This window comes from Rhamphochromis longiceps, linkage group LG2 (genome assembly GCF_057381845.1).
Source record: "Rhamphochromis longiceps isolate RC_006_pf linkage group LG2, R_longiceps_female_GT1.1, whole genome shotgun sequence".
Lineage (NCBI taxonomy): Eukaryota > Metazoa > Chordata > Actinopteri > Cichliformes > Cichlidae > Rhamphochromis > Rhamphochromis longiceps.
In genome coordinates this window covers 38757625-38770594 of record NC_140558.1, presented here as the reverse complement: position 1 = coordinate 38770594, position 12970 = coordinate 38757625, and the positions used below count along the sequence as shown (strand labels likewise).

At 38.4% G+C, this 12970-nt stretch overlaps 1 protein-coding gene across 3 annotated transcripts in view; it reads right to left on the bottom strand.

Annotated features, from left to right (window-relative positions):
* The window catches only part of arhgef6 (Rac/Cdc42 guanine nucleotide exchange factor (GEF) 6), a 28722-nt gene that overhangs the window by 7985 nt on the left and 7767 nt on the right, over nt 1-12970 (bottom strand). For all 3 annotated transcript variants that reach the window (XM_085427802.1, XM_085427821.1, XM_085427813.1), the window contains exons 6-15: nt 11926-11978; nt 11450-11544; nt 9587-9682; nt 7861-7983; nt 5577-5715; nt 5238-5297; nt 3084-3230; nt 2131-2217; nt 1596-1677; nt 115-230 (exon numbers count right to left, since the gene is read on the bottom strand). In XM_085427802.1, coding sequence (XP_085283928.1) covers nt 115-230; nt 1596-1677; nt 2131-2217; nt 3084-3230; nt 5238-5297; nt 5577-5715; nt 7861-7983; nt 9587-9682; nt 11450-11544; nt 11926-11978 — 998 coding nt within the window. The remainder of the gene's footprint in view (nt 1-114; nt 231-1595; nt 1678-2130; nt 2218-3083; nt 3231-5237; nt 5298-5576; nt 5716-7860; nt 7984-9586; nt 9683-11449; nt 11545-11925; nt 11979-12970) is intronic.

Here is a 12970-nt window from a genome sequence, read left to right as displayed (position 1 = left end):
GAAACATGAGTCTGCCGTTTGTCACTTTTTGGTTTTCACACCTGGGAACTGTGTAGGATTCACTTTTGGTACTGTTTTGAATTTATGTATACGTGTGTCTGTCTCTGTCCTAACCTTTGAAATGGTGCTGGCAGGGCTTCCGCCTTTGGTAAAAGGTTGAAGGTGCTCTAGCCATTCCTGTAACTCCTGGGCACTGCTGCAGAACACTGTAATGCGTTCAATCATGCTTCCTGCAGCAAATAAGACAACACGCAATAAATGAAGAGCTGCTTTCCATCACAGGTGTTACATACAGCGTTTACATAGACTCATGATGGGCATGAATGTCCTCAGAACAATGAGAAAGGTTAAGTGACTCAGTGAAGCTCTAAGGAGAACTGCTGATTTACAAAGTCGCCAAGGTCGGGAGAAAGACCCAGACTGTCAGTCTCAGGTGGGGTCTTCAGGAACAGCCCAGGAACCACCAATGCTCAGGCCTGCCATGAACAGGGAACTCTTTATATCGCCATGGACTGAAAGGGTGCCAACCTAGAAAAGAAACCGCTGCCTGGAAAAACCGACGTTTTTTCTGGGCAGCGACTACAATTTCCACTGCTACCCACATGAACAAGCCAAATGTCTTCTGGATCAAAGTTTTATGGTATGATGGGAAAACGATTGCATTATTCGGCCACAATGATAAGAGGTATGTACCAACTGTAGTTACCAACTGTCAAGCATGGTGGTGGTAGCATCAAGGTGCACTGAGAAACTTGGTAAAGGACATTTAACCAAATATTAGTAGGGGTGTATGTATATTTTTGCCCCTGTTCGGATTGGAGAAAATCTAAAATAAATTAAAAATTGTACAATTGTTCTTTCTTTTAAAGTAATTAAAGGTTTATGCTAAATAATCATTCCACCCAGGATAAAGAACAATTCACAGAAATCATCTAATGCCCCAAATTACCATGACATTCACGTCCATGATGAGTGTATGTAAACTTCTGACCACAACTGTACGATTCATGAGACCAACGTATGTCACAGCCAGAGCAGTACCACCCATACTTTATATTTTAGCAATAATCAAAGCATGTTTTGAAAAACCTTATGGTTCTAATATTGGAAGTCAAGCCACTGAAAATATGAGGTTTCACATTTACAAACAATCACATTTATAACATTTCACATCGTTATACAGAAAACAGCTTTCTTTAAAAAAGAAAAAGAAAAAGAAGAGTGGAATAATGGATGGATGGATGCATTCCAGCTTTGGATGTATGGCTTTTTTTTTTTAAAGGAGGCCAGACTGACTTCACCATTGGGCTAATTTTTTGTCACACGGACAAAAACCCTGCTTTGTACAAACACAATGAACTAATGAAAGCATGAATACTTTACAGAGGAAAAGTGTTTTCCTGAATCACTTCAAATGTTAAATGTTAAACAATTCAATGAATTGGTTGGTCAAATAGTTTATTATTATGTAAGAACAATATCACTGTCCTCTCAAATCTTTTTTTTCTCTTTATTTTTGTCCTAAAATTTGAGATTTCAAAACAGGATAAGTGGAAGGAAATGGAGGGATGGCTGGTTGGATTTTAGATGCAAACCTGTGATGTCAAAGGCAAAGTGGGAAATGTCTCCTTCTTCCGCGTGCCTCGTTACTGTGGTACCTGTTAGAGGCAGTCTTCCCTGAATGGAGGAAAACCAAAGAGAGAGGAACACTCAAGTGTAAACAAACTAAAAGATGCAGTACTGTGTATGTCGTGACCAGAAAAAAAAAAAAAGGTTAATCAAGGAAAATCAGGACTGGATAACATTAGGGACAACTGACGTTTAATGAAACACATATGTAACATGTATATATAAAGAAAATTTTGAAACTGAGCAACTTCAAATCTTTCTTCAATTTATTTTAAGATAGTATCTACTTCATGCTTTAGACAGTGTTTCCACAACTGATGGAATAGAATGAAAAAGGAAAACCGTGCATATTTAGGATTTATATTTAATACTCTATTTATTTATTGCATAGGCTGCTGTTTGCAGCTGACTGAATACATTAAGTTTGACTAAACACTAAATCAGCCACAAATTTGTGCGCGTTTTCAAAGCGTTTCTCTAGATGGGAGGTAAACGACATACCTGATAAATAAAGCCACTCATCCGGGGACTGGCAGACAGCATTACTAACACATTCGGGAAAAGCATAAGGTAACGCTCCTCTTTTTCCTAAAAGAGAGACACAGTAATTATTTTTGCAAACCTATTGTGAAGGTTGGAAAATGCATTTTCAACAACAACATTGATCGGTTATGTTTTTTTTGGTGTTCTTTTTCTTGAGTTATTCAAGGTAAACCAAAGTGATTCATTGCACTTCTTTGCAAGAAGCAAGCCGTTTCAGGTTTCCCTCCTAATGTGACAAAAAAAAGTGAGCATATTTTAGCTCTGGTTGCAGCAGGCCAGTTTGGGAAAACACTTGCTTGTTATATGAATGGAAATTCAAATGAGCTATGAAACAAATATGGTAATTGTTATGCTGGTTGGAAAGCGGTTGGCAGTGATTAAAAAAAAAAAAAAAAGAAGGGGGGGGTGAATCCAAATGTGTATCTTGGGCTTTCTTCCAACCACGGACTACGAATCGACCCCTACACAGAAACCACACATGAAAGAGGAGACGGCTTTTGGGTCTGCCTATGGCCTACTTAGGTTTCAGTTCTCATACTTGAGGGGGGTAATAATTTAGCAACAAAGGGGAACAGATTTCCGCACCTACAGTTCCTGAAAACTAGAAACTTAGTTTGTTTTAAAGATTGCTACACTGCTGGATCTCAACAGGAAAAGAGAAAAATGTACTACAGATAAATTATCTTTTAATTAACAACAACTATTTGTTGTTATGAGAGAGCTGTAAAGGAGCCAGGCAGCTTAATTAATTAACTGATATGATTTTTCTTAAATGCCACAACCAAACCTCTGATTGTACACATATTCTAAACTGACAAAAGGATATTTTGTATTTAGTATTATTGCAGCAGTTCCACTATAGTTTGGCTGAATGAGCTTTTTCTCATTTAGGAAAACCTCATATCTCTCACCTCACTGCAGCCATTTCTCACATGGACCAGGGACGTGTAGGCCACTTGACCAAGACTCTTCATGCTTTCTCCCTCCCAGCCCCGCACAGGTTCTGACAAGATCTGCAGCTCCAGGTTCTTGCGCTTCCGCAGATCCTGGCACTGTGTCTTAAGCACACAAGATTACAAAACTATGCAACATGCTGGTGAAAATAAATCTGATATTTTTCTGGACCCTTTTTTCTTGCCTTTTATTACTACTGAGTAACAAGCAACAGGATAATCTCTCCCCCCTGTGGATATGGCTTTGAAAATGTAACCATTGCCATGTACGCAAAAGGCATAAAAACTAGCATGCAACATAAAGTAGTACATTTTTCAGGTGCTGTGCAGGGGTTCTCCCTCTTCAAGCAGAAAAAAGTGACAATGCAACATTATCACTTTCCACTGCACGTCAATCAAAAATTAGGGTTTTTTTTGTTTGTTTTTTTAAAGAGCACTGTAAATTAGCATAGCATTTCTAAAGTACCAGAGATCCTAACCACACTCAAAACACACAAAGAAACGTCAGACTTGCAAATTACAACGGAGAGTGATAAGTGATGCCTTTTTTTGTTTCCCCAGTTTCCTGTGTAGAAGAAACGAGTGAGTCACTTTATCTGCTCTTATGAGGAAGTCAAAGCAATACCGGGGAATTTGTGTCTCAGGGTGGCGTTCGCTCAGGTATAGTGCGGTTGCTCGTTTCTAATCCAGCTCTTTTAAGATGGCATTTCAGTTCCCACCCACCTTAGGAACAATACGATCACTCAACTTAAAGCAGAAAAAAAGGATCACTGCATTGTTTCTGGTTTTTTCCCCCCTATCAGAGCTCTGTTTGATTATGAGGAATTGTGCTAAACTACACTGTTGAATGAAATGAAAACATGTAAACACGAAATTGAAAGCGTGATAACATTATTTACCAAGAGCGTCATTTCCACCATTAACTAGTTCCTTATTAGCGTGCGTATTAGCAGCACAATGGCTTTTATGCATCACCATTTTCTACAACTAGTAACCATTTTCCCTCAGTTACCATCCAAGTCCTGTTTAATAACAATATGTAAGGATAATAAGCTTTACTTTGTATAAGCCTCATTACAGAAGATTGCACTGTAACATAAGCAGTCACTCCCTATTATCTGCAGCTGATCTGTTTTTGTTCAAAAGAAACCACAAGTGTTAGTTTCCAAATAACTGTATCGAGCTTTTTTAACTCAGAATACAGTTTTCATTATTTTATAAAACTGCCTACTCTTTACACCAAGATCCGACGCTGAAGCACACAGCTACTGAAATGACTTCACCAATTATTCAGCTATTCTTAGTAAATGGATTACGCCTTGAAAAAACTGCAGATTTATGCATTTGTCATTAACTGCCTTAGCGAAACCTAAATTGGCGAATAACGTGCAGGCAAGACCTCACTATAATTACTACTGCTGGGCACTATTAACACTAGCACACTTAAGCAGTGGTCCCAACCCCTGGGCCACAGACTGGTAACGGTCCGTGAGTCGTTTGGTACCAGGTTGAGGCTCGGGTGTTAAATTTATGGTTTTCAGGGTTTTTTATCGTTTTTATCGTTAACTTGGTTTTCCTGGGTCTTTTCCCGTGTGTTATGAATAAAATAATTTTTTGCTACCGGTACTGGTTTTATTTTGTTGTATTTATCCGCGACACCTTAAAGGCCGGTCCGTGAAAATATTGTCAGACATAAACCGGTCCGTGGCGCAAAAAAGGTTGGGGACCGCCACACTAAAGGATTAATGAGTGCTTTATAATGACTAAAAAGGTTGAAAATGTACTCATAAATCCTACAGTACATTAATTTCACTAAAACATACTATGATTGACTTAAATAGTTGATGTGCAATGTATGTGCAATGTGCTGTTAAATGTTAAGTATTGATGTATTGATGACAATTAATTACTATTCAAGATTATTATTCTGGGAAAAAATGACATTTTAATAAATATAATCCATATTATTAATTTTATGCAAAATGTATTTTTTTGGATAGTAAGGGTGGTAAGGTAGCACGGTCCTGTAAGGAGGAAATCCAGGAGCTTCAAAGTCTGTCATGACATTATCCAGGCTTCCTCTGCAAGTTCACTTCGATCCTTCTGACTTACCAAAAGGCTCCTAAACGCCGCTGTTGCCTTTACAATGTCAGTGTAGTCAGGGTGGGCTTCCTGCGGTGCAAATGAACATTACAGGTTTAAACATAACAGTCTTTATCCTAAAGGAATACAAGAGCACATACAGGTATACTGTGCAACACAAAGGGAATTCAAAGACTGAAAAAAATCATTTAATGCAAGTTGTTTAATTTATGAAAATACATAGTGTAACTTTAATGGTAGTTTAGCTTCTGTAAGTAAAGCAAGTGAATAAAACAGTAAAAAAATATTGTATTTATACTTGTATATAATTTCAGTATGCTTTTTATATGTCTATGCTCCCTCCTTTACCTCCACATGTCTCTCTAGCTCCTGTAGCAGGGTAGGGTATTTTTCAAGCCTCATGAAGGGCTTACTGAGGCTGGTGGTCAGGGTCATGACTCCTCCAGTACTTGCTCCATGACTCTCCATGAACTTCTCAAGTTCCTCACTAAGAAAACACACACACACAATTTATAGGCAATATTTTATTTGGGGGGGGGGGAGTGTGTCCAGGGATGAAGTACGGGGGGGGGGGGGGAACGAAAAATCAAAGATTACGGGTAACAAGAAAAATCACAAGTTTTTGAGTCTAGATTGCATGCAAGCTGTAAGCCAGGTATTTATAAATTATTATATAAACCTTCATTTTTACTATATAATAAATTGTAAGATAGGCTTTAAAATTATAACATAACCATGTATTTCTTGCTGTGCTGAACTGCAAAACGTAGGAGTGAAATTTTGTATTTTTAATAACACAACGTTACCATATACAACACACATTAACCACATTATCAAAAGCTCTCACTTTCATAGAACTGTCCCACCAGTAAAATGAAACAAAGTGTGCAGAAAAGCTCAAAGAATTAGTCATTTTAACACAAATACATCCATGTTTCATTAAAGTGACAAATGACTCGACAGAGTTCAGAAATCTACACTAAACAGTGGAAACACTGCTGAGAAACAATAGGAGTATCCTCATAAAACAACACCATGTGATAAGCTTTGAGTATATTAATTGTCACGCTATTCGGTTGTTAACGAGATCAGCAACTCGATTGGAAATGCAAACGACAACCTCGGACAACAGCACCTCTTCCTGTTTCCTTAAATAGAGAAATAAAGAAATAAATATAAATAAAAGTTAAGCTATATTTTTGCCTGGTAACAGGTTTCTATATGCTACAATTTTTTGAGCTGTGGTAGTCATCATATATTTAGATTTTTTTTTTTAAATGTAATATTTGTATTATGTTCATGTTTTGTGATGGTATATTGATGAAATCAAAAGTAACAACATATTACCGCACACTGCCCTTTATTTGTTACAGCAAAGCGAGCCGATCGCACTGCAGAAAAACAGTAACCCAAGTGTATCACATTTGTGGTGCATGTGAGATTTTCACATGCACCATCTTTGATGGTCAAATATTTCACAGACAGTGCAAATCAGGTCAACATTGGTTTGGTGCAAATCTACGTCGTTAGCTGCAACATGATCGCTTCAAACGTGGTTTGAAGAGATCGTCATTCATGAGTTTCCACGATCCAAAACATAAATCTGCAGCAGCACTAACTGGTACAAAAGGGTAAATGAGAATGTGACAAAAAAGGCTCCTGCAACTGAAATGCAAATGTGCTTACTGTGAAAAGCGCTCTGTGCGCCTGTCCCCATAACCACAACGCTATACACAGTATCCTGTCAACAGTTGACTTCCTGTGTGTAATTCAACTTAATCTTCAGCTCGCAGTGCAGAAATAGACTAGACGCCTTAACATTACCCAAGGCGGTACTGTTTAAACTGCATCATGGAACTTTCATTATTATTACTATACACATAAGAGAAGCCCTTACTCAATAAGAATAATGAATTTTAGTAGCAACTGAACTCCCAGAAACATCAGGAGACAACACGCACGTTTGACACAAACACTTCTTTACCTTTACTGACACCTTGTGGCTCAAAGTAAAACAGCATGAGATCATTAAAATGGTGCGCAGTGCCCCCAGAAATTAAACATAAACAAACCACATATTATTTTCTCCCATATCATATTAACCCATATGGAAAAAAAGAGGTGAAGGAGCTTTACTGTATCAAACTTCAACTTTAGAGTGCACTTCAAAGGTCAGTTTAAGACAGCACAGCATTCATATCCAAACAATGACAGATTATATTAAACCTAGGATATTCCCTTCTTTGACTGCAAAAACTACATAATTTGCTGGGCCTTGGAGATGTCAAACTATGCAGTACTTAAAGAAAAAAGGCAAAAGAAATAAAAACAACTGTCACCTGCAGAAATTTGTTTAGTTTTCCCCAGGAAAGTATTTCATTCAGCTTTAGGTCAACTTTTGGCTTTTTAAAAGGGGTTTCATGGGATATATTATTGTCTAAGGAATGCCACTAACATTTATTAAAAATGCAAAACAATGTTTAGCTAAAATAATCAAAATTCAATCATTGGAGAGGATTGGTTACAAATCTTCACCACTGGTTTCTTTTCGCTTTGAAATTAAAAGGCGAGACTTCTCTCTGGCATGTCTCTACATGGCTGACTCTGGTGTTTTGTGTGCAGGGGGGCTGACCTGTGGTCGGTGAGGATGCAGACAGCTGAAGGGTGGCTGGAACAGTAAGCCAGGTACAAAGCCTTGATCTGACACATTAGGTTTAGATAGCAGGCCGCCACTCGCTGCTGTCCCTCTGGGACCCTGCAAAGTCAGAGAAACAGAGCCAAAGTCAGAGAGGTGAAAAGAGCGGGGGGGAAAGCAGGATCGTTGTTAAAGAAAAGAAAGACACAGAAACAAAAGATGGCACAATAAATAAAATAAAAGAAGCAAGCATCTGTTTTTTCCCTAATTTTGTTTAATTTTAGCGATAGCTCTCCAGGCTTTCAGAAATTATGTCAAAGTGTTTCTTTGGACACTGGCTGTTTTTTCACTCAGAGGCAACTAACTCAAGGACTGAACCAGCATCGTCTCTACGACACAGACAGGTTGCTAAATAACAAGTTAAAATGCTATTTTATCGACTAGCAGCCTGTCGCAAGCACACTTCACTTGTTCTAGTTTCTTGCTGAATCTATGAAAAATACCAAAGATGATGGAGTTGATACACATAAAATAGCATTTTTACAACAACAGGGCAATACCCAAAGAGCTACAGTATTAGCTGAAAACTTGGTATATCTCAGCATAGTGTACAGTGTGTCCTTATGAAATTAGAGGAAACTGTACTTTTGAATGACAAAAGTGTTTAAAAAAACAAACAAACAAAAACAAAAAAAACCACACACAAACATCTACAGAACATGAACTGAATCTGAAAACCATGTCCTTAAGAAACGGGAAAAAATCCGACAAAGACCTGACAACATCTGGGAGATACACCTGGACCTTCAGTTGAGAAGAGTGGCTATCAAGAAGCAATTTTTAAGAAAGGGAAACGAGCAGAAAAGTCTGAGGTATACCAAATTCCACAAGAACTGAACTGAAAATCAGTGACAACAGGTCTGAAGGAATCCAAATTTGAAATTTTTGGTTGAAATTGTCCTTATTTACAAAGGAAAGACACAACAGTGAGTGTCCAGAGCCATATGTAAATCATGGCGGACGCTCGGCCATGGTTTAGCTTCATTCCTTGAGCATTACCCCAAATGCATCGCCAGCTGTCATCTTTTCTGTCCTCTTTATAGAGCAACATCCAAAGAAGAGCCTCGAATCTCCTCCAAGAAGCCTGGAGAACTATTCCTAAAGACTACTTTCCACATTTCAGTGTATCACCACCTCTATCTTCCGTTTTCGCAGTAAATTATAAACAAATTAGAGGTGGTTTAAGTCTGTAAATATAAGATTAAAGCATTAAGCCCAACTTATTTCATTAGAAATATTTCAGAGGTGTTTGGACTGCACAATCTATGCGGCTCTAAAACTTCTTCACCACCAGTGCATAAACAAATCAAAAGGAATTTTTCAAATATGTGTGTGCAATAAGTAGCTGTGACCCATTTCAAACACTTTATCAGCTCAGTTTCAAGATGATATTTGTACCAGAAAGAAATAAATAGGAAGAGATGTCTTGGAGGAAGGAAGTGATTGCAAAAATATTATCAAGTATGTTTGTGCAGCGTAAGGAATGAGATGAAACTTTTAACTAGTAATGTTTTACAGATGTGTTTCGCTATGTTTTACAGAGCAATCACAGGAGTAGGGTCCATTGTGGTCCAAATGTTGCTCTTTACTAAGAGTGGTGTAAAAGTAGTTAAATGTAACCAATGAAAGACTTTTTCACACATCTGCATCCAGAATTACTTACTTAGTACATTCCTCCAAAGCCAAACAAAGTCCCTGCTGGAAGCTATTGATATCCTCCAGATTTCCACACAAGGTGGCACTGTCTGCACTGCTGAGCCTAAACACAGAAGTTATTTTAGAATTCACTGCAATTTCGACAAATTCAAAAATACTGGCACACATGTAAACATTTCTCACATTAAGCACAGTTGTAATACAGTGGGGCAAAAAAGTATTTAGTCAGCCACCGATTGTGAAAGTTCCCCCACTTAAAATGATGACAGAGGTCAGTAATTTGCACCAGAGGTACACTTCAACAGTGAGAGACAGAATGTGAAAAAAAAAATCCATGAATCCACATGGTAGGATTTGTAAAGAATTTATTCGTAAATTAGGGTGGAAAATAAGTATTTGGTCACCTCAAACAAGGAAAATCTCTGGCTCTCACAGACCTGTAACGTCTTCTGTAAGAAGCTTTTCTGTCCCCCACTCGTTACCTGTATGAATGGCACCTGTTTGAACTCATCATCTGTATAAAAGACACCTGTCCACAGCCTCAAACAGTCAGACTCCAAACTCCGCCATGGCCAAGACCAAAGAGCTTTCGAAGGACACCAGGAAAAGTATTGTAGACCTGCACCAGACTGGGAAGAGTGAATCTACAATAGGCAAGCAGCTTGGTGTGAAAAATCAACTGTGGGAGCAATCATCAGAAAATGGAAGACATACAAGACCACTGATAATCTCCCTCGATCTGGGGCTCCACACAAGATCTCATCCCGTGGGGTCAAAATGATCATGAGAACGGTGAGCAAAGATCCCAGAACCACACGGGGGGACCTGGTGAATGACCTGCAGAGAGCTGGGACCAAAGTAACAAAGGTCACCATCAGTAACACACTACAACGGCAGGGAATCAAATCCCGCAGTGCCAGACGTGTTCCGCTGCTGAAGCCAGTGCATGTCCAGGCCCGTCTGAAGTTTGCCAGAGAGCACATGGATGATACAGCAGAGGATTGGGAGAATGTCATGTGGTCAGATGAAACCAAAGTAGAACTTTTTGGTATAAACTCAACTCGTCGTGTTTGGAGGAAGAAGAATACTGAGTTGCATCCCAAGAACACCATACCTACTGTGAAGCATGGGGGTGGAAACATCATGCTATGGGGCTGTTTTTCTGCCAAGGGGACAGGACGACTGATCCGTGTTAAGGACAGAATGAATGGGGCCATGTATCGTGAGATTTTGAGCCAAAACCTCCTTCCATCAGTGAGAACTTTGAAGATGAAACGAGGCTGGGTCTTCCAACATGACAATGATCCAAAACACACCGCCCGGGCAACAAAGGAGTGGCTCCGTAAGAAGCATTTGAAAGTCCTGGAGTGGCCTAGCCAGTATCCAGACCTCAACCCCATAGAAAATCTGTGGCGGGAGTTGAAAGTCCGTGTTGCTCGGCGACAGCCCCAAAACATCACTGCTCTCGAGAAGATCTGCATGGAGGAATGGGCCAAAATACCAGCTACTGTGTGTGCAAACCTGGTAAAGACCTATAGTAAACGTTTGACCTCTGTTATTGCCAACAAAGGTTATGTTACAAAGTATTGAGTTGTATTTTTGTTATTGACCAAATACTTATTTTCCACCCTGATTCACGAATAAATTCTTTACAAATCCTACCATGTGGATTCATGGATTTTTTTTTTCACATTCTGTCTCTCACAGTTGAAGTGTACCTCTGGTGCAAATTACTGACCTCTGTCATCATTTTAAGTGGGGGAACTTGCACAATTGGTGGCTGACTAAATACTTTTTTGCCCCACTGTAAATGCATGCAGCTTTTTATCCTATCATGATCCTGTCACATCTGCTGTTTTATTGCCCTTACTTGTCACTGGATTGCAGGGGTCGTAGGTAACAGTTCAACACTGTTTGTAATTCTTTGAGAAACTCTCGCTCGTGTTCTAAGATGTCCTGTACCACCTGGAGAAGCAGCACAGTGAGCAGAATATTTAACATCTCACACACACACACAAACGAAATCAATGACACAAATATTAAAAAACTAAACAAACTAAAACCTAAAGAAAGTCTGACTGGCAGTATTCAAAAAAACGCACAAAGTTGAAGCTGAATCCCATAACCTTCCAGATCTTAATTTATTCTGGTGAAGTAAATCACTTTCGATCAATGATTAACATCCGTCAGCACCAAGAAAATGTACATTCTGACTTTAACTCCATTAAACATCTAAGATACAACATTTACCATTCCCAAATATTAAGATAAGCTCTGCATAAAATACCTTTTAACCAAAGTCTTACAAAGAAAACGAACTCATTGTCCTGCATAGCTCCTACTTACCACACTGTAGTAGTTCTTAGTCAGCTGAGTTCCTTTAGGTGACAATGGTTTTTCTATAGAGAGAAAAGCAATAAGGATTTTTAAGCTTCATAGAATTACTTGATTATAACCATCAAAAAAGATATTAAATGCATTTATATATTTTGAGGGGAAGAAGGGGGAAATAATTATATATGTCCTATTAAAAAAAAGAAGTTGCCATTAAATACTTAAATACATAAACTACAACCTCTTTGTCTAACTTCCAAGACAGATTTTTCCCCCTCGTATTTCCATATTTATTCTAAGATGTATAGTATAGTATAGTATTTATTTTATTGTCATTGTCAAGAACAATGAAATTGCGTTTGGGGCTTCCATACAACCCAAAAAAAGAAGAAAATAATAAATACCCCTTAAAACCCAAGTGTACATATTTAACCCAGTGTGACTCCAATGCAATAAGACAATCCTTAGCAATAATGTTCGTAGAAATTCAGACAAAGACCTGAGAAACATGACAAAATACAACAATGCAACCCATTCAATATTATTGTACTGTGAGATATGATATCAGATATGATAGTTATCTATTTAAGAAAGGGGGGGGGGGGGGGGGGGGCAGGAGGGGGAAGAGAATAAAGATATGATGCACCAATGCAGACCAGTTGCAAATCATATCAAATACTTTGTGGTATATATTGTCAGCTTTTGTGTAACTGCGCTATTCTATCACAGTGTTTCTGAAAAAAGAAAAATAACAATGCCAATACAATACCATCAGGACACTTTCAGATATGCCAAATATGGTCATAATCTCAACTTCTCTTCCTGCACTATAGTGCTGAATGGCCAGAAAAGTGCGTTTGCAGAAGAATATGGTGAAACGGTTGATCTTTTGGATATAACATTTCATTTCTCGTTATTATTTTAGCACAAGATATTTGTGTAAAATGTTCTGATAGTTAACATATGAATCAATTTATCTTGAGTCTAAGTAAATGTTAAGGCTAACTTTGAAAGAAAAAAAAAAAAAGTTTAGCAGAATGGGATGACTGGCAACGAA